The 23089-nt window shown below is 34.0% G+C and overlaps 1 protein-coding gene across 1 annotated transcript in view; it reads left to right on the top strand.

Annotated features, from left to right (window-relative positions):
* The window catches only part of SNTG1 (syntrophin gamma 1), a 310753-nt gene extending 293271 nt beyond the window's left edge, over window positions 1-17482 (top strand). The window contains exon 21 of the mRNA XM_030303901.1: window positions 17027-17482. Within this exon, the coding sequence (XP_030159761.1) occupies window positions 17027-17185 (159 nt within the window). The 3' untranslated portion in view covers window positions 17186-17482. The remainder of the gene's footprint in view (window positions 1-17026) is intronic.
* Window positions 17483-23089: the final 5607 nt, after the last annotated feature.

Here is a 23089-nt window from a genome sequence, read left to right as displayed (position 1 = left end):
TGTGCCCATTTTGTACCTGTACATTCCCTCTTGTGAAATGTCTCTGTTTGTTGACCACTTCCTAATTGTATTTTTTAGTTTGTTTTACTATTGAGCTTTATGAGTTCTTTATTCTATCTGTGAGGCTTTGTTAGATACGCTGTTGGCAAATAGTTTCTTCCAATATGTAGGTTGTCTTTCAACTTAATAGGGTATCTTGCAGAGAAAGATTTAAAATTTTCATAAACCCCATTGATTAATTCTTTTATAGAGTATGTCTTTGGTGTCATGTCAAGAATTTTTCAACAGGTCCAGGTGCCAGATTTTTCTCCTGTGCTATCTTCAAAAAATTCCCTGGGCCTGCCATTTACATTTAACCATAACACATCTGAGTTCACTTTCTTCCTGTAAGCTGTTAGGGTTAAATTGACCTTCACTGGTTTGTCTATCGATGCCCAATTACTTCAGCAACATTTGTTGTAAAGACTATTTTTCTCTATTGAATTGCTTTTATAGCTTTGTAGAAAAATGTGTTGGGCATACTTGTGTGGCATTGTTTCTTCGTTTATCTATCCCTGTCAATATTATATAATTCTGCATACATTAACCATACTTTAAATGAAAAAAACAAATGATTCCTTCTATTTTATTCTTACTTTCCAGAATTGCTTTAGCTATTGTAGTCCCTTTATCTTTCAATAGACATTTTATAATTACCTTGTCTGTACCTATGAATAATTTCACTAGGATTTTGACAAGGATAGCATAAAACTTACATCAAGTTAAGAATTGATATCTTTACTATGTTGGTAGAGCAATGGAAGCTGGATATTTTTCTGTTTCTTTACGTCTTTTTATTTAATTTTTCTGAATTGTGTACTTTTCATCCTATAATCCCCATTGGTGCATTTACATTTAGGAAAATCATTTTTTGAAGGAATGTAATAGGCATTTTTTAAAATTTTGTTTTCCAAGTATTAATGCTATAATATAGAAATATAATTAATTTTTTTATGCTTACATTGTATCCTGAAACCTGTAGAAATATACCTGTTGGTTCTCGGTGTTTTTTGTTTTTGTTTTGAAGATTCCTTGGATTTGTCTACCTAGATCAAGACATGCAAATTAAAGAAAGATATATTTCTTTTTTCCTGACCTGTAGCACATTGCTTTCATTTTCTTGCCTATTGTGGCTACAAATACCATAGTAACATCATTGGTGACTGTGGACATTCTCCACTTGTTCCTTATTTTAGAGGAAAGCGTTTAGTCTTTCACCGTTCAGCGTGATGTTGTTTTAAATCTTTAATAGAAGTTTTTTTTTTTTCCTCAGGTTGTGTTAATTCCCCTCTATTTTTATTTTTCTGAAAGTTTTCATTGTGAATGTTTATCAATTAGTATGGCTACGTAAATTTTGTAGCTTATTAATATGGTGGGATATGTAATAGATTTTCAAATGTTGAACCTGTCTTACATTCCTAAAATAAATCTTACCTGATAATGATGCGTAATGTATATATATTGATGAATTACATTTGTCAAAATTGTGTTAAATATTTTTCTGTTTATATTCATGAGGAATATTGGTCCTTAGGGATTTTTGGTATTTTGTTTGTTTGTCTCTTTGTTTTTGATACTATCTTTGCCTGGTTTTTGTATCAGGATAAAACCGTCTTATAAAATGAGTTGGAAATGTTTCCTTCTCTTCTATTTTCTGGAAGATACTGTGTAGAATTATTGATTCTTTAAAGGTTTGGTAGAGTTCTCTAATGAAAACATTTGGGCCAGGAAATTTCCTTTTTGAGACTTTTAAAATTATTAGTTCAGTTTACTTAATAGATAGCTATTCAAATGATATATTCGTCTTAAATGAGTTGTGGTAATTTTTACTTTTTTTTAAATTTTTTTAAATGTTTATTCATTTTTGAAAAACAGAGACAGAGCACAAGCAGGGGTGGGGCAGAGAGAGAGGGGGACACAGAATCAGAAGCAGGCTCCAGGCTCTGAGCTGTCAGCACAGAGGCTGACACGGGGCTTGAACCCACGCACCATGAGATCATAACCTGAGCTGAAGTTGGATGATCAACCGACTGAGCCACCCAGGCACACCCTGTAATTTTTACTTTTCAAGGACTTGGTCAATTCTAAGTTGTCAAATTTATGTGTGTAGACTTTCTTATAGTATTTCCATATTCTTCATTTCATTATTGTTGCTTTGAAGTCTGTAGATTTTATAATGATACCCCAGTTCCATTCCTGTAATTCATACCTTTTTTCTATTTTTCTGTTAGTCTTTCCAGAAACATTTCAAAGTACCAGAATTATTTTTTCATTAATCTTCTCTTAGAGTTCTGTAATCAACTCTATGATTTCTGCTCTTAATTTTATTAATTTGCTTCTTTCTGGTTTCTTTGATTTTATGTTGCCTTTCTTTTTCTAATTTCACAAGGTAGTATTTTTAGATTGTTGAATTGAAACTTCCTTATTTCTAATACAAACATTTGATGCTATAGTTTCTTTCCTAGCACTGCATTTACTGCATTCCACAAACTTTGATACACTGCATTTCTATTTTAAAGCAAATCAATGTGTTTTTAATTTTCTTCAAGGTTTCTTTTTTTGATCAACAGATTTTATTTAGAAGTGTGATACTTAATTTCTAAGTGTTTGGAGATTTTCCTGTTATCTTCCTAGAATTTATTTCTAGTCTGATACAGTTTGTCAGAGAACATACTCTGTATGATTTCAATTTTTTTTCTAATTAGTTGACATTTTCTTTATGGCCCAGGATATAACCTCATTATGGCTTCACAAGAGTAGGAGCCTAGAACTTAGCTAATGGAAACAAGAGTAAGGTCTCAGCTTTTCCATAGCATTTGTCCAGAGTAGAACAATTAATGGATGCACATTTTCTGCCTGACTAGACTGCCCCTTTTCAGGTGACATGGCTAGAGAAAGTCGATATCTGTTGGGTTTTTTTCATTTCGTGTTTTTTTTAATTTGTTTGTTTTTCTATAATCAGTGATGTTTCTGGGTTCCCAGCCTTGTTTGGAATATATGATGCAAAAAGAAAAACTCACCATGAGAACTCACCACGGTCTTATTCCTCAAGTCCAGAGGTCTCTGGATCCCTAGCTTGTCTGCCTTCTCCTCTCCTTTCACCTTGTCCTGTTGTTTGTTTTTACATACTATTTCCAGAGCTTTTTATTACGCTCGGGGGGAGAAATAAGGAAACATATCTACTCCATCATTCCAAAAGTAGAACTGTATTTTTAAAGTACTATTAATGCCACTTCTAAAAAATATAATTGTCCTAATGAGTCTGATTCTTAGTTTTTCACCTTTAATAACCCCAACTAAATAGTGGCAGAAATATAACAAAAATTAGACAGTGAAAGTTTAATTGTGGATATGGTTCTTCTTATTATGGCAATAACAAACAAGGAGACTGAATCACTGATCAAAAACCTTCCAATAAAGAAAAACCCAGGATCAAAAGGATACATAGGTGAATACTAACAATCATTCAAAGAAGAATTAATACTGACCCTTTTTAAACTCTTTTAAAAAATACAAGAGGAAACACTCCCAAAATGATTTTTATGAAGGTAGAATTACCCTGATTCCAATGCCAGACAACGACAGGATTAAATGAAAGTAAACTACAGGCCAGTATCGCTAAAGAACATGGATTCAAAAATCCTCAGTGAAATACTAGGAAGTCAAAATCAACAGCACATTAAGAGTATCATAAGGGGAATTTATGCCTGGGATAAAAGGATGGTTCAACATACAAACGTCAGTGTGATATTAGCAGAATAAAAGAGAAAATTCCCACGATCATCTCAATAGATACAGAAACCATTTGACAAACTTCAGCATCTTTTCATTATAAAAATTTGCAATAAAAAAGTACAAAAAACCCACAAATATAAACACAATAAGGTTATATTTGGAAAACCCACAACTAATATCATAACGAATAGGGAAACACTGAAAACATCTCTTCTACAATCTGGAATGAGGCAAGTGTGCCCACTTATGCCAGTGCTATTCAACAAAGTACCAAAAGTGCTAACCAGAAATTAGGTAAGAAAAGTAAATAAAAGACTTATAAATTAGAAGCAAAGAGGTAAAATTATTTCTGTTTGCAGATGATATGATAATATGCATAGAAAACCCTGAAGATTCCACAAAATTATGATTAAAACTAAAAGAAATTCAGTAAATTCACAGGATACAAAATTGACATAAAAATCAGTGGCATAATCGTACACTAGCAGAAAACTATCTGAAGATAAATTTGACAAACAATCTTATTCACAATCACAGCAAAAAGTGTATATTACTTAAGAATTAAACAAAGAAATGCAGGATTTATACACTGAACTTTATAAAACACTGATGAAGGAAATTCTAAAAGACACAGATAAACGGAAAGACCCCCCATGTTTATGAAATGGAATAATTAACATTGTTAAAATATTCATATTACCCAAAATGATCTGTAGATTCAATGGAATATCTACCAAAATCACAATCATGTTTTTTTTCAGAAATAGAAAAACATAAATTCATACGGAATCACAAGACCCCAAGTAGCTAAAGCAACCTTAAGTAAGAATGAGAAAGCTGTAGGATCACACTTCCTAACTTCAAATTATATTACAAAGCTATAGTAACCAAAACGTACAGTACTGCCATAAATATAAACATATAGACCAATGATTAGAATACAGATTCCAGAAATGAACCCACACATTTATAATCAACTGCTCATTGACAAAGATTCCAAGAACACACAGTGAATGGTTCTTCAACAAGTGATGCTGGGAAAACTAGACGAGCACATGCAAAAGAATAAAACTGGATCAATATCTCATAGCATACATAAAATTAACACAAAGGCTTAAATGTATGACCTGAAACCATGCAACTCCTAGAAGAAAACATAAGGAAAGAACTTCTTTACATCAGTCTTGGCAATATTTTTTTTTGGATATGATGCCAAAAACATGGGCAACACAAGACAAAATAGACAAGTGGGACCACATCAAGCTAGAAAGCTTCTGTACAGGGAAGGAAATAATCAAGAAAATGAAAAGGCAATCTACAGAAAAGGAAAATTGTTTTCAGACTGTATAGCCAATAGTAGAGTAATGTCTAAAATATATAAAGAATTCAAACAAATCAATACCAAAAATACAAATAACTCAATTAAAAAATGGGCAAATGTCCTAATAGACCCTTCTCAAAAGAAAAAATTTGTATGACTAATGCCTATATGAAAACATGCTCAACATCAGTAATCACCAGGGAAATGTAAATCAAAATCATAATGAGATATCACTTCACACTTATGAAGATGGCTCTTACCAAAAAGATAAACAATAACAGTGTTGGCAAGAATGTGAAGAAAAGCGAAGCCTTGTGTACTGATGATGGGGATGTAAATTGGCGCAGCCACTATGGAAAACAGTATGGACATTTCTCAGAATATTAAATAGGATTACTGTATTATCCAACAATCCCGATTCCAGGTATATTTCCAAATGAAATGAAATCACTCTCTTGAAAACATATCTACACTGCCATGTTCATTGCCGCATTATTCATAATAGGCAAGTGATGGAACAAAACTTACTGTCCTTTGACAGATAAACAATATATTATACACACACACACAATGAAATACTGTTCAACGTCATAAAAAAGGATTTTGTGCCATTTGTGACATGGATGGAACTGGAGGACATTATGCTAACTAAAATAATAGGCAAGACACAGAAAAAAATACCGCACAATCTAACTCACACATTGCATCTAAAACAGTTAAACCTTGAAGCAGAAAGTAGAAGGGTGATTGCCGAGGCTTGGGGGAGGGGGAAATGGGATGATGTTGGTTAAGGGTGCAAAATTTCAGTCATGCAAAATGAATAGAACCTAATATATAATGTGACTGACGATAGTTAACAACACTATATTGTGTACTTAAAATAAAATCTCTCTCCACCCCTGCAAACACAATGGTAAGTATGTAGATGTGATCATATGCTAATCAGCTTGATTTGGGTGCTCTTTTCACAATGTATGCAAATATCAAAGCACCAAATCATCCACCTTAAATGCATACAATTGTATATGTCAAAGATATCACAGTAAACTCGTACAAAGAAATTAAAAAAATAGGGGACCCAGAACTTAAAATATGGGTCAGAAAAGATGATTAAATATGGAAGCTGTACAGTGTTTCTTTTATTTTGAAAATGATTTAAGGAGTGATAAAATAGTTTAGACAGTAGACTCATATCTTGTAATATGTAATAATAAAGAGATAATTATTGATAAAACATGCTTTAATTTAATAACACATATGTACATTTCCAGTTACAAGGTGAATGCATATAACCGAAGCTTATTTAACAAGTAATATGGTTTGTTTGGGGGACATGACTGCTTGAGTTGCCATATGTATTACAACATAAAAGTTCTAATTAACTTTTTGGTTCTGAAAAGTTCTCATAAGTACTGAAAAAAAGTCATGTGGATTTACCTGGGAGTTGGGGGAACTTTGTTTTTGTTTTTTTTTTCTTTTTGTTTTTGTTATTGTTCCTTATGGCTGTATGAGCTCAATGTCATAATACAAAAGCCCATTATGCATTTTTCTCTGAAAGGAGAAACTCATAAATTCTCACTTCATTACTCAGAAAGCTTAATAAATTTGCCATCTGTTTTCCAAAGCCTCATTTAACTTCTCAGAACTTTCCTAGTAGAACGGGGAAATGGTTCCCAGTTGAAGTCATGAGCAATATTGTTTGTAGCTATTTGACAATTTACCAAAAAATCATTATTGCTATTGGGAACTTTAAAAAAAAGTGGCTTATATCTGATGTTAATGTAAACACTACTATATCAAGGATTACTAGCATTCTCATAGTTGTTCCTACTAAATTTTTCAGCCATATATTTTTTCTTCACTACTTCTAATATTTTGTTTTTATATTTATGTGTGTTTTAAAATTATAATTTGATATAATATGGCCAGACAGTCCTCTGACTTCAAAACAGGTTGTCTTTGAAAAACATCAAAGAAGCTTTATTCATTGAAATTCGTAGCAATTCCCCTCCAAGGAAACACTTAAAATATTTCCTAAGCTAGTGTGTATAGTATATTAATCCTAAATTACTAAATTTGAGATCTGGAAGCCAAGGTAGTGCTTTTATGCACAATACAATAAGAGAAGGAAAAAAGCAATTGTGTTTCTATTTAGAGGAACAGTGCAGAGTATAGAAACATTTTTACATGGATTTGGTCATTGGAGGATTTTCCCCAAAACCATTTCCTGCCCGTAATCTCCACAGTCGCAGTGACTCTGTGCTGCCGCAGGATACCTTTTCACAAATATCTGGTTCAGTAAGACTCAAGTCAGAAATCAAGGATTGACTTCCCATAATACCACCTTCTAGCTAATCTCCATAAATCTTCCTATTGTCATTATAAATTGTGGATAGAAGTGTCTGCCTTAAAAGAGTGCTCTAAGGGACGACCTCTTCTGTGGTTGTGATGGTAAAGACTGAATATATAACGCAATATATGGAACATTTTGTGTGCTCAGTAAGTGGCTGTCAAAGATCCTTATTAAAGAATCCATGATGTGTTGGTTTGTCTTCTGGAGAATGACTGGCAATTTAGACAAATGCATACGTAGCATTGAGGTCTCATAGATGAGGACGTTTAAAAATCACCAACCTGGGTAGGTATTTGGTATGAAGGATCTCCCTCTGCATTGGAAATGAAGGATAGCCTTCCTATGCTGCTTTGCACAATTTCTAACTTTTTTCTGGCATCTGGAACCAAAGGTCCTATAAAATTCCAAGATCCTTTCACTGCAAATTATCGAGAGCACCAGCTACTCAGGCTACGGAGAAAAGAATGAGGAGAGGGCAGGGACACCTATTTAAGAGGGCAGATCCTGCATCCATCCACGTTGGTTGTGCTTCAGACTGTAAAAGAAACAGAAGCACCAGGAAATAAATCAGGGAGAAAACATTGAAGTCAGTTATGTGTGTGTGTATGTAATTGACATACCCATTGCTTTATCTGAAAGGTTATTTAAAACTGTTGATTGAATTAGGAAAAGAAATATGGGGTGAAGGACGTATGTGGGCAGCACATGCTTCTACCTATAAAAGAGCTTCTAAACTGGGAATCACTGAGGATGCTGAACCATTTTTATTTCTAAGAAATTGTCTTCTTTGTACATAATTTATTTTTCAAGTCTTCTATTTTCTTTTATGAGCTATTGAATTTTATTTTCTCATGTGTTAGGAATGCAAAACATTTTTAACTTGGAAAGCGATAAGTTTAAATTGACATCTTTAAGGTAAAACAAATATATTAACTGCCTCTAAAATAAGTAACTGTCAAGGGGAATATGTCTATGGTGTGATCTTTTTTTTTCCTTTTTGCCGAAAGTCACCATTTACCTATAGAAGAAATGTAACAACATTTTTATTTTAATGATGTAAATGTAAACATTTTGAAAATCAAAATTTAAAAAATAATAACACACTTGAAAGCATTTTCCAAGGAGTAACCTAGAGTATAACAATCAGGTAAAATGTTATCTTCTCATAATAAAGAAACAAATAGTGCTAAAAATTACAGTAATCATGAAATCTTTGAAAATGAGAAAAACAGAATTTTGAATAGAAAAATTAGTTATTTTATTTTGAAAACAGGTACTGTAGAATTGTTCATAATATATGCATATTTTATTTATAGCCTTTTACATTTGCATTAGGATCAACTGTTTAAATTGTCCCATTTGAGTTTCTTAGGGCATCTCTCATGTCTTTTTCAAATTTATGGTCCCAGGTATCAAGACATTGGCTGGCATATTATCATTTACTAAATAACTTAGTATTAGAGAAATGGTATAAATGTGGTATTAATGTATATCAGTGTTTTTTTTTATTCACTTAGAGGAATGATGCAAGATATTATTAAACAAGGTTATATATTACATCAGGATCCTAGGAGTACTTAAGACTTTGAAAGTAAGCATATTAGTATAGATTGGGAATTAAATGAGTTTTTATTTTTATTCACCAAACCTTGTAATAGAAGTCAAGAGACCAAGATAAACAATAAGTCAATAGTCGACACCACATAAATTTTACAAATCAGTGTACCTTAAGGCATCTCATACAATCAAGTGCCAAAGTGGGTTGATCTTCCAGAATGGCAAAATAAGGTCTTCTAAAATGGCGCTTCTCTGGAAAAGCAGTGTTTAAAAAAAAAAGAAGTCAAAATTATCAGAATTAACTTTTTCAGACTTTGAAATTAAACACATTTGCAATAACTGTGGATTTATTACAGACATGCTCATGCTCTGTCTCTCTCTGTCTTTCAATAATAAATGAACATTAAAAACTTTGAAAAAATAAGTGACATAAGGAGGCGGTGCTTGTGGCATGTAGGGTGCATATTGGCAGTATCGGCTCATTACAATTCACCTTTGCTTCCTCTATTGGGTCATTTCTTCTGGTGGCAGATATTTTTCTTGCATGTCTGTCTTCTTCCATTTAAATTTTTTTTAAGTTTACTTATTTATTTTGAGAGAGAGAGAGTGCAAGAGGAAGAGGGACAGAGAGAGAGAGACAGAGAGAGAGAGTCCCAAGCAGGCTCCGCACCGTCAGCACAGAGCCCAACGCAGGGTTCCATCTCAGGTGAGATCGCGAACTGGTGAAACCATGAGTTGGAGGCTTAAGCCACTGAGCCACCCAGGAACCCTTGTCTTCTTCAATTTTGACTGATCGAATTTCTCCACCTCAGCTATATTGAGTTTGTCAGACACTGTTGCAGAGGAAGTAGAGGAGGGCATACAGGAAGTGGAGTTAATAATAATTTTTATTTCACATAGTTTAAAAAACACGTATGACAAACATGGACTAAAACTTTGTTATTCTTTTTTATGAAGTTATAAACTCAGTAACATGGCTTTTTTTAAAAAAAATTGAGGTATAATTGACAGGGAACATTTCAGATGTATAACATAATTATTTGATATTTGAATACGCTGTGAAATGATCACCACAAAGTCTGGGTAACATCCATCACCATACATAGTTACAGTTTTTGTCTTTGGATGTGAACTTCTAGGATTTGCTCCGTTAGCAACTTTCAAATATGCAGCACCGTGTTATCAACTCTATAGTCGCATACTGTGTATACAACCCCATGACTTATTTTTTGTATACCTGGAAGTTTGTAACGTTTGATGCTTTTCCCCTATTTCACCCACCCCCTAATCCCTTCCTCTGACAACCACCAATCTGGTCACTATATCTATAAGTTTATTTATTATTATTATTCCACATATATGTCAAATCATCTCTTTCTTTGTTGGACTTATTTCAGTTAGCATAGTGCCTTCAAGATCCATTGATGTTGTCACCAATGGCAGGAATTCATTCTTTTTCATGACTGGATAATATTCTTTTGTGTGTGTGTATGCGTGTGTGTGTGTGTGTGTGTGTGTGTGTGTGTGTGTCACATTTCTTTATTTTCCATTAATGGATATTTAGGTTGTTTCCATATTTTGGCTTTGTAAATTATGCCGCAATGAATACGGAGGTGCATGTATCTTTTTGAATTAGTGGTTTTGTTTTCTTTGCTTATATACCCAAAGTGGAAATGCTGAATCATATGGAAGTTCTATTTTTTTAATGTTTATTTATTTTTGAGAGAGACAGAGACAGAACATGAGTGGGGGAGGGGCAGAGAGAGAGGGAGACACAGAATCAGAAGGAGGCTCCAGGCTCCGAGCTGTCAGCACAGAACCCTACTGGGGCTTGAACCCACAAACTGTGAGATCACGACCTGAGTTGAAGTCGGACGCTTAACTGACTGAGTCACCCAGTCACCCCTGGAAGTTCGTTTTTACTTTATGAGGACACTTCATAGTGTTCTCCATAGTGTCTGCACCAATTTACATTCCCACCAACAGGGTACAAGTGTTCGCTTTTCTCCACTTCCTCACCAACTCTTGTTATTTCTTGTCTTTCTGGTAATAGCCATTTAACAGGTGTGAGGTGATATCTCACTGTGGCTTTGATTTTCATTTCCCTGAGAATGAGTGATGCTGAGAGCACCTTTCCAAGTACCTGTTGGCCATCTGGATGTCTTCTTTGGGAAATATCTATTCAGATTTGTCCATTTTAAGAATCAGATTATCAGGGTACTTAGGTGGCTCAGTAGGTTGTCTGACTTCAGCTCAGGTCATGATCTCACAGTTCGTACATCTGAGCCCCACGTCGGGCTCTGTGCTGACAGCTCAGAGCCTGGAGCCTGCTTCAGATTCTGTGTCTCTCTCTCTCTCTCTAACCCTTCCCCACTCATGTGTGTGCCCTCTCTCTCTCTCTCTTTTACACTGTCAAAAATAAATTAACATTTAGAAAATTACAAATCAGATCATCATTTTGCTCTTGGGTTGTATGAATTATTTATATTTGGGGGATATTTATTAGTCAGATTTTTACAAATATGACTTCACATTCAATAGTTTGCCTTTTTCTTTTGCCGTATAGAAGCTTTTTATTTTGATGTAGTCCCACTTATTCATTTTTGCTTTGTTGCTTTGTTTTTGGTGTTGGATCCCAAAAGAAAAAAATCATTGCCAAGACCAATGCCAGGGGGCTTACCATCTATGTTTTCTTTGAAAATGTTATGGTTTCAGTTATTACATTAAAGTCTTTAATCTATTTTGAGTCAATTTTTGTGTATAGTGTGAGATAGTGGGCCAGTTTTATTCTTTTATATGTGACTGTCCAGTTTTCCCAACACCATTTATTGAAGAAATTGTCCTTTCCTCATTGTATATTCTTGGCTCCTTTGTTTTAAATGAGTTAGACAATATGCATGAGTTTAGTTTTGGAATCTCGATTCTATTCCATTGATGTGATGCATCTGTCTTTATGACAATGCCGTATCATCTTGATTCTATAGCTTCGTAATATAGTTTGAAATCAGAGTGTGATGCCATCAGCTTTGCTCGTTCTCAAGGTTGCTGGGCTATTCAGAGTCTTCTGTGGTTCTATACAGATTTGGGGATTGTCTGTTCTATTTCTGTGAAAAATACTAGCAGAATTTTGATAAGGATTGTATTGAATCTATAGATTGCTTTGGGTAGCATGGACATTTTAACAGTATTAATTCTTCTAATCCATAACCACAGAATATCTTGACATTTATTTGTGTCTTCAATTTCTTTCTATCACTGTCTTTTGGTGTCTAATGTACAGCTTACTTACTTCACTGGTTACATTTATTCCTTGGTATTTATTATTTTGATGCAATTATAAGTGAGTTTATTTTCTTAATTTCTCTTTCTGATAGTTTATTATTAGTGTATAGAAATGTAATAGATTCCTGTATATTGATTTTATACCTTGCTATTTTACTGAATTTGCGTATTAGTGCTAATGTTTTTTAGTAGTGTCTTTGGGATTTTCTTTTATAATATCCTGTTATCTGCAAATATATGTATTTGTAGATATTTAAGTCCATCTGGTCCAATATGGTGTTTAAGGATGATGTTTCCTTTTGATTTTCTGTCTGGATGATCTATATATTGATGTAAGTGAGGTATTAATCCCCCAACTTTATTCTATTACTATTTCACCCTGTAGATCTTTTAATATTTGCTTTATATAGGTGCTTCCTAATTTATTAAATGTTAGAAAAACATAATTGATTTCGCCTATCGATTCATTTCTCTGCTCATTTAAGAAAGAAAAATGGACTTCTCTAAAACATTATCATCTATACTTACTTTATTATTTTTTTGCACTCAATCACTTATGAACTGATTGCTATGAGTCTTTTGCATCCATTTCTCCATATAAACTTCTTTGTCAAGGATCAAAATGATCTCCATGTTGCTAAATCCAATAGTCAGTTTCCAATTCTCATTTTCCAGACTTTGTGTTTTGTCTCTCTCCCTTCCCCGGCAATGACTGTTTTCTTTCTTTTCTTTTCTTTTCTTTTCTTTTCTTTTCTTTTCTTTTCTTTTCTTTTCTTCTTTTCTTTTCTTTTGTTTCTTCCCTACTTTCCTATATTTTATACTGCAGGATTCCCCAGATTAGTCCCTAATCCTTCTCTCTACATACCCTCCAAACCTTGCCCTTCTCACTCAGATCACTGCTTTATCCTTTATCTCATCTTTGTTCTGACACATCCTAATTTTTATAACCTACCTTGATTTTTCTACACTAATATATACATATATATAACATAATATTATATATATTATATATATGTTATATATATGTTATATATGTGTCATATGTTATACATATATATGTTATATATAATATACATGTTATATATAATATATATGTTATATATGTTGTATATATGTTGTATATATGTTATATATGTGTTATATATATGTTGTATATATATGTTATATATATATATGTTACATACTTACCCTTTTAATCCTATATGCTCTCAAATATAACATGTCCGAAACCAGACTTGATCTTTCATGCAAACCCTGCTTTTTTTTCATAATTTCTCCATTTTACTAAATAACAACTCTCTCCTTTCAGTTGCTCAATCAAATATTTTGGAATCAACCTTGACTCAAGTTTACTTTCAAATCCTGCTCCTTTCCTTATTGAAAACTTTATAACTTCTTTCCTTTTTTTCAATCTTCTTCCCAAGAGCTTATTCTCAACAGTGTAGTCAGAATTATAATTTTAAGACTTATGTCAATTCTTGTCACTTCTCTGCTCAGAAATTTCCCATGTTTTTTTTTCCATGTCACTCGGAGTAAAACTCATGAAGAGTTCATATGGACTGCAAATTCTGACCTGTGTTATTTCTTTGACTTCATTTCCTAGAGGTTTTTTTTAGACATTCCCTTAGTTCTGATTTTGCACACATGGCAATGGAGATTCTCTTATCTTGCAGCCCCTCCCTCACACACTCTTGCTGTCTTCTCTGCTTTCTTTTCTTTTTTTAAAAGTTTCTCTTTCCTGCTTATTTAGTCAGTTATTTTTGGAGGGAGAGAGAGGGCACAAGTGAGTGAGGGGCAGAGAGAGAGGGAGAGAGACAGAATCCCAAGAGGGCCATATAGGGAGGGAAAGAGAGGAAGAGAGAGAGAGAGAGAAGCGGGACTCACTCATGGCGGGGCTCGAGCTCACCGGATACAGAGCTTGGACCCACAACCCGCGAGATCATGACCTGAGCCGGACAGAGTCTGATGCTTAACTGACTGAGCCACCCAGGCATCCCTCTGTTTTATTTTCTTGACTTTACTTACAATTATTTCAGCAATATTATAGTTAATTGATTTATAGTCTTGTATCTTGTGTCTTGCCACTAGAATTAAGTCCTTTCAGGACTTGGTTTGTCTGTTTTGCTCACTATTTTTTCTTTCCACCAAGAAAAAGACTAAATGCCTATAAAGCACTCAATAAATATTCACTGAATGAATGAATGAATGAGCGATTAAAATTTGAAGACAACTTATGTTTAGTGAGATTTATGGCATTCAGAAGAGCTTTATCGTAAATAATCATAATAAATTTGATGTAAAAATAATAAATAATTTGATGGATGTCATTGTGGTTGCTCAGCAGGTAGATGGACAGATGTGTAGGTCTAGGAGTCATATTAGAAATGAGTAAATATATATATATTTATATATTATGTAAGTATATATATATACACATACATATATATCTGTATATACACATATATATATCTGTATGTATACATACATATATATCTGTATATATACATACATATATATCTGTATATATATGTATATAATATAATATAATATATATATATATATGTCTGTATATATATGTATGTATACATGATAGTTAAAGCCCCAAGAACAGATATAGTTGCCAAAAGTGACCATGGAAACAGGAGAAAGATGAGTTGACATTGGAATCTAGAATCAAAATTGAGCGCATGTCTGCCTCCTGCTTTCTCTTCTTACCTATCACTTCCCGCCTACCACTCACGCTCCTGAAAAAAAGGTGTAAAAACTTCAAAGTGCCAATCTACGTCAAATAATTGGCATATAATTTACAAGGTATGAATAATTGGAATGAGTAATCTTTCTAAAAATTCCTGTATGATTAGATATTTATTTTTGACAATCAAGACATTATCTCCAAGTCACTAAACATGTGGTAGAATTATTTTTGAGAAAACATTGTTATATTTTTGCCCACTTGCAATATTCAGATGTTTTCACCTTTACCAAGAGTGAATTGCATGTTTTTTTTCTGGTTTGAGTTTTTGTAACAGTACATGGGCACATGCAGATTTTCCAAAACTTTACCACACCTTTCATGTCTGGTGGACTTAATCTGGGTTGATATCAAACAAAATCAAAGTCTCCAGGTGACATACACTGGTGGCACAAAGAGTGAAGGGATGAACAGGCGACTCTGACACAGAGTTAAGGCAAGCGGAAAGCTGCTCTTGGGCAGATACACGTCATGTTGCCAATGAAGTGGGTTGTTAAAAAGAAAGCTTCTGAAATAATTTATGATGGGGTGACTGAAAGCATTTTTCGGTTAAAGCCTTTAAGGAAATGACAATAACTAAATCAGATCTTTGCTGTTTTCCAGAATCAGCTAACATTTGCCATAGGAAGCTGTGAAATACAATACCAAAGTTTTGAAGGGAAGTACTGAGGCAGCGTAGCTGTTTTATCTATATCGTACAGAACTATGAGTGAATTTGTGTTGCGCTCTTAGTGTGTTTCTGCTGCATGACCTGAGAAAATATTCCTAAACTGAATTATTTTATTTCAATAGTTTCCTGGTGGATGGCAGATATTACACTCTGTCCCAACTGAATAGACACGTTGTGTTGTTTCTCATCGTCGCATATTACGAATTGCAAACACGATTAATGTGCATATCCGTTGTAATTCTGCATCCTTTATTACAAATGTGTAACGATAAAGCAACAACTTTGTCAGAAGTTTTGTGTGGTGTATTACCCTCTAGCGAATCCTCTTTGTGATAATTTTGTCATACAGTTTCCATTCAGCACACGTATGTGTCTCCTCTCTATCCTCTTGAAATTAAGACATTTCTATGGGACGATTGATGGTTTTCCATAAAAAATATTTGTGATGTCAGCTTTTAAAATCTATCCTGAATATCACCTCCTGATTTTACAGCCAGTCTGACACCATTCGTGTTTGAAAAACAAAAAAAAATCCAAAACTCCTTGTTTCTTTTTTCTTTTCTTTTTTGTTTTTTTTTTTTTTTTTTTTTTTTTTTTTTTTGCAACGTGGGATACAAATTTCCTTAAAGATCTCAATAGGAAATACTTTTAAAAACTTCAAACTATTATTGGGCCTTGGTTGAATTTTGTTTTGTTTTTTTTAAACAGTCAGATACAACAAATTTAAATAATCAAATACAACAGTTAAAATTAATTACATTTAAAATTAATGCATGTATTTTATTTTGGAACGGCACCATTTGGCTCCTGGTGCCGTAAATATTGATATACCCTTGCTTTCAGCATTTCGTATTCAGTGTCTTATGACAAATTGTAACTTATTCTAGACAATAATGAAGAATATTTTTTAAATATTTTAATCCAAATGTATCATTGGAAATGTGTATAAAGAGGTGAAAAATACTTTTTAAGCCACTCCCATGTTTCTCTTGTACTTTATCGAGAATAAGATTTTATTCTGGCCAAAAATATCTCTATGCAGCATTTACCAATACTGAAGTGACTTTCATAGATAATAAGAATGCTTAGTATTTCTAGCCTCGGACTGCCATGTTTTGAAGTAAATCTTCAATACACATGAAGTTTACATATTGAATAAAAAGGCCTACAGATTATATGCATCGGATATAATTAACTGGTTCCAATTGGTTTTATCAAGCTTCAAAAAATGACTATTATCTAGTTGTCTAGTTATTATCAAGTGTTTTCAAGACACTGATTTGTATTTGATCTGAAGCTTTTCTCGTTCCTTTGCAGGAGCTGGAATTTTCAAATCTGTTCGCTGTTCTCCACTGCATTCATTCGTTCTTTGCTGCCAAAGTAGCTTGTTTGGACCCTCTCTTTTTAGGCAATCAGGCTGCAGCTTCCGCTGCTCCCAGCTCTGCTACAACAAGCAAAGCCAAGTACACAACCTGACACACGGGGCTTCCTTTTGCCATGTACCATGACTGTACAAACCGAATAAACATCCTCATCATTTTAGACGCTGGAGAAACAATGGTGTCACCAGGTCGACAGTGAATTCGATTTGAAATTTCAGCAGAAAACAAGAAGGTCCTAAGGGATCTCAAAAGCATTTCTGTTTTGGAAGGCATTTGTGAATAATCTTAAAAGAACCTAACAGCTCGTTCTCACTCAGTTTATTTGTACCAGTATTTCATCAAAAGTGAAGACAAAAAAATGAATGATTCAAAGTATGTACATAATATAAAAAAATTGTAAGCTACCTATAAATAAAAATACCACTTAAATGGTTATTTCTGTATTTTAGATTATTTTGTATGACAGACACCTGTCGGGCCAGATCATGAACTAATGCCCTATCATTGAATTATAAGTAATATAAAGGAGGCAGACCATATGGCAGCAAAGGAAAAAAAGCATGCAAAATTTCATCAAGGAAGAAAGCACTTTAATCTGCTGGTGTAGAGTTTTCTGTGTATTCTCATTCCGCAACACGACGCTGGCACTCCAATTTTGTTTATCTTGTTGTCAGATATTCTTAAGAATTTCAAAAGAATAAATTCATTGATTCCATGAGAGTCACAATGTAAAATGTATTATTTTTCCTTAAATCACTGAAACCAACGTTTTATCGCTGCTAGTGTCAACCAAATATGCCAAAAGATGTCCATTTAATGACGAATGAAGAAAACATTCGTGAACCTCTTGGTCTTTCCTTCGTTTAAGGAGATTTTTACTTACATAATGGGATTTGGTATCGCATTAAAGTTTCATAAGTTTTCAGTGACCCCAAAAACTTTTGTAGAGAAAGTCATAGCGACATATGTGGCATGTGAAACAATTCTTTGTAATCCTAATTCTAGTTATTTACGGACTAAAATGAGCATAGGGTATAGTCTCCAAGTTTTACTTATGTTGGGGAAATGACATTTTCCCATTTTAGTAATATTTTATGAGAAAGTAAGGTGAGATACGAAAATAAAATTTTAAATTTCTAACTTACCATGTCATAAAAATGATTATATAAGGCCAAACTAAGTGGGTTATTTTAGGTATCTTGTGTTAGTAAATGTAAAGGGGATGGAAATCTGAAAACATCAGAGGTATGTGCACATGACAGATCCCAGGCGTTACATGACCATTTGTTTAATGTCGAGAAACTTCTCCTTTACTACAGCTGTACTGAGATCTGCTTTTTAAACAAACCGTCTATTAAAAAAAGAAAGATTACTTGTATGTTAACATGCACGTCCCCAACTAAATCAAACACTGGATATTTCCTTGTGAAGATGATGAAATACCCAATAAGTTGGTTTGATTGTCTTTTTTTTTTCTTTTTCAATATTTTTTTAATGTTTATTTTTGAGAGGCACAGAGAGACAGAGCATGGGTGGGGGGAGGGCAGAGGGAGAGGAAGACACAGAATCCGAAGCAGGCTCCAGGCTCTGAGCTGTCAGCCCGGCGGAGCCCGACGCCGGGCTTGAACCTGTGAACCACAAGATCGTGACCTGAGCCGAAGTCGGTTGCTCAACTGACGGAGCCACCCAGGCACCTCTGATTTTCTTTTCTTAAATAGGACAAAAAATTTACAAAAGAAAGGATCAAAATTGTTTGCAAAAAGGACACATGATCGTTATACTGACAAATTTATCAAACTATTTCCATAATCATCCTAAATTATCAATTCACTTTGTGTCTGGTTAATTCTTAAGCACATTGAGATTGAAAAGAAAAAAGCCAGGGCTCATAATTGTAACTGGCAAGAGTTAAGTTGCATCTAGGACGCCTTATTGAAAGAACTGTGGCAAATAGGACACCACGTGGTTTTTACATGGTTTCTTTTGACCATGAAATGAATATATACTCAAAATGGGGAGAACACTGTGAAATTACTGCTCACTATTGACCGAACGGGACAGTCATTCTAAAGCCAGGAGCCCGCCAAAAGCAGGCTTCAGGAAGGCCCCGGAGCCTGGGGAGGAAGAGCAGAGAGACGCCTGCCCCTTAGGGTGGGTAGCAGTACGAGCCGGTTCCTTGCAGAATCTCTGCTGTGAGTTGGACGCGTATCTCAGAGCGCCCCACATTGGGGCAGCGTGGATGTGTCCACAGGGAGATCATCCGGTCTGTGGGGAGTAGGAAGTGGGCTCAGCCACCAGGAAAAAAAAAAAGGAAGTCGATTTAAACCCTTACATAAGTGCAATGTAATCATTTTTAAAAGCAATGTCAGGTTTATAAAAGCTCCGTTTTAAATATACAAAAGACAATTGAATGAAATATCCTTTTTGTTGTATAATAAAAAATCTTCTAGCCTGTGCTTAGGTGTATGAAGGAAACGGTGCACAATGAGATATGTATGGGTATATATCTCCTTGTACAACACACACACACACACGCACACATATGTGTATATGTATATAATAAAATGCTACCCACAAATTATATTAGATGAATATATTTCAAATATATATATTTAATATACTTTAAATTTACACTGTAAATTGTAGCTTGAATTAAAATTTATGATAATACGATATTGTGTTTATTTTTGATACCACTGATTAAAAAAGAAAAAAACAAACCTAACAGGCCTAAATTGCTGCTTAACATTAGTGGAGCACCTACCTATTAGAAAAATATTACTCTGATGTTCATCAGTTACCAAATAGTATTTAACACTTTCCTTTACAGTGGAATGATTAGCCACTGTGGTTTGTTATAACTGGAACTATTTGAATGAGAAAGATTAAAAAATGAACAAAATACTCAGATAAATCTCTATTTCTCATGTAATGTAGGTTTAGGTGCATGAGATTTACTCATCAAATCCTCGTTTGTACTAGAGCACATTTGAATAGCAGAATGCTTCATTATGTGTTAACCCCTCCAGTGCCTTGGGATATGTGTGTATGTGTGTGTGCGTGTGTGTGTACACATATTATACATGTATGTGTACATATGTATGTGTATGTATGTATGTATATATGTATACATACATATATATACACATTAAAGGGTTCATTATACTGTACATAGTGCAAGCTCAAAGGGAATATTATATTATAGGTACTTAGGCCAGAGAAGGGAGTTCAAATATCATTTGAAATATTTGCTAACTACTATAATAATGTATTTTGCCTGATAAAGAATAACAATTCATTTAAGCTGAAGTATATTAAAGCAGGGGCATTTTAATTTGTTATACCGCAGCAAATATTTATTTCAAATATACTTTAAGATAGAATGTGTAATGTGTACCCCAACATTTACCATCTAACACTATTTTAAAGGGAGAATAAGCAGCTAATCATTCTTGCCCATTTTTCAGGCAGGTACCAGCTTAGAGTCTTAAAGTCTGTGCTCACAAAACTGTCATTAGGCAAGAAGAAAAGTAATTACTTGAAAATAAATGTCAAGTTCATATTAACCATAAAAGCAGAGAAATTTTCCTTTGGGTGCATTGGTTTATAGATCGACGTTTCCCTCATTTACAATGACAAAGCTTATTCATAAACTTTGTTTACATGGAATGCTGGGTTTGAGAGAAGCTTGATTTATTATTGTGGAAAAGTAATAATCCTAACAATGATTTAGAATTACTGCTAGAAATCAGCAGGTGGAGAAGCTTTAAAAGCACAAGGACGATCTTGTGCTTAACTTTTTAAGGTAAGTGTACACGTTCTGATATTAATAACAAACATTTTGCTACTCTTAATAGTGCTGTACTCATGAGCTCTTAAGGAATTGCTTTATTCATACCTCTAAAACTCTTGTTTATGATTTATTCTTATTCCTTAATACTTCAAAGTCATAATTCACTTATTTGCACATTTGAAGTTGCTTTTGAAGATAAAATGTTATAAATGTTATATATTTTATACATATCAAAAATGCAATGACAATACCAGAAATATGAAATGTAAATATATTTATTTCATTTTTAATTGTTTCGGTGGATGTTTGTAAAATGTAAATTAATATCTGTGACAAATGACTTGTCACTTCGTTCTTTAAGTTCATTAATGTACTACTAACAAAACTGTACCTTTTCTAATGAAGCATACTGGAAAATAAAAACAAATACTTTTTACTACATTTGTATTTTCACTTCTTGGGTTTGATCTGTAAATTTCACGTGTGTTTAGAGCATGATTCTGGGGACTTAACTGAAGTGGACTGGGAGAAATATGAGCTAACAGCCTGGGGCACAGACCTCTTGGGGCATGATCTGTTCTGGTTCATCAATATTTACCAAGATTGCATGTCTGACCTCCAAAGGCTCTAAAGGTTGAAGAAAGATGCTATCTGCCAAATTACTTAAACAGCCACAATTACAACTTTTGAAAACATGAGAACTTTGATATTTACACAGTGGTCCATTGAGAGCAGAGTCTACACTGAGAGCACTAGTCTGACAGGGCGTCATCGTCTGGCCATTTGTAACCGGAGCAGCTCATCTCATATGTCATACGAGAGACCACAATGGTCTTTCGGGTAACTATAGTGTGGTAAGAGAGACTGATTACAAGAATCACTTTGAGACAATTCTGATATCTAATGTTTATTTATTTTTGAGAGAGACAGAGACAGAATGCAAGTGGGTTGGGGCAGAGAGAGAGGGAGGCACAGAATCCGAAGCAGGCTCCAGGCTCTGAGCTGTCAGAACAGAGCCCGACGCGGGGCTCGAACTGACAGCTGTGAGATCGTGACCTGAGCCGAACTCCAACGCTCAACCGACTGAGCCACCCAGGCGCCCCAAGACAATTCTGATATCTATATTATTCTAGCTGTTAAATGAACATCTCTCTCATTTTTGATACTCTCTTTTTCTGTTTTGGGGAAAAAAACTGATGGAAAAATAGTACATGCCCATCATAAGTAGTTTAAGCAATTAAAAAGAATATTAAAAAGTAGGGATTATATTAAACCTTGGCAGCACAAAAATAAACATAATTCACTTTAGATAAATGTTGATATATATACCCATGTTTATATAGAGCCCAAAAGAAGTATAATTACTTGATGTACTGATGTACAAGTACGTGGATTTAAATGCTTCTATAGATATATTCCTTCAAAAAGCACAATATAAAATAAACCGGTAACTGTGTTTTGGGGGAATGTATGAACAGTAATAGCAAAATGTGGATTTTTAAAAGTTGACTACCTATTAGGAAAAAGTAGAATTATGGTATATTTTAAAAGGATCAGGACTTCAAGAATATTCTCTTCTTTAATTTTTTAAGATTCATTCAAGTTTAAATACAAAAGTACCAACTTTCCTGAATAGAGTTCTGTACATTTTGATAAATGGATATAATTGTGCACCACCACCAAGATAAAAATATAGCATAGTTCAATCGCACCAATAAATGCCACTTTGTAGACAACCCCTTGTAACCCTAACCCTTGTAAACTATTGATTTGTTTTCTGTCCCCATAGCTTTCCTTTTTCAAGACTGAAATGTACAGTATTTCATCTTTTGATATTATTCCCACTCTTTTGGGAGATCACTTCTCCACAGAAACTATTTTTGGGTACGTTCTCTGTCAAAAGGATAGTTCTACCGGCTTTGCCCTTTGTCCACTGTATCCCTTCTGTCTTCTGTCACAGGCACCTCTATCCAGGCTAGGAGTCTTCTAGGCACGAAACAGGTACTACCTCTTACATGAACAAGTATGGAGTGAAGGAAATAAACATATTCGTGTAATGTCAATTCCAGTTAAGGAAAATACAACAGTCATTTTTTTTTTAACTTAAGAGGTTTCATGAGTTTACTTTTATGTGAACACAAGTTTTTAACTTATTTGAATAAATACCAAGCAGGGTAATTGCCAGATCATAGGGTAAGGATATGT

Source organism: Lynx canadensis, chromosome F2 (assembly GCF_007474595.2).
Source record: "Lynx canadensis isolate LIC74 chromosome F2, mLynCan4.pri.v2, whole genome shotgun sequence".
Taxonomy (NCBI): domain Eukaryota; kingdom Metazoa; phylum Chordata; class Mammalia; order Carnivora; family Felidae; genus Lynx; species Lynx canadensis.
This window is presented reverse-complemented; position numbering and strand designations above follow the sequence as displayed.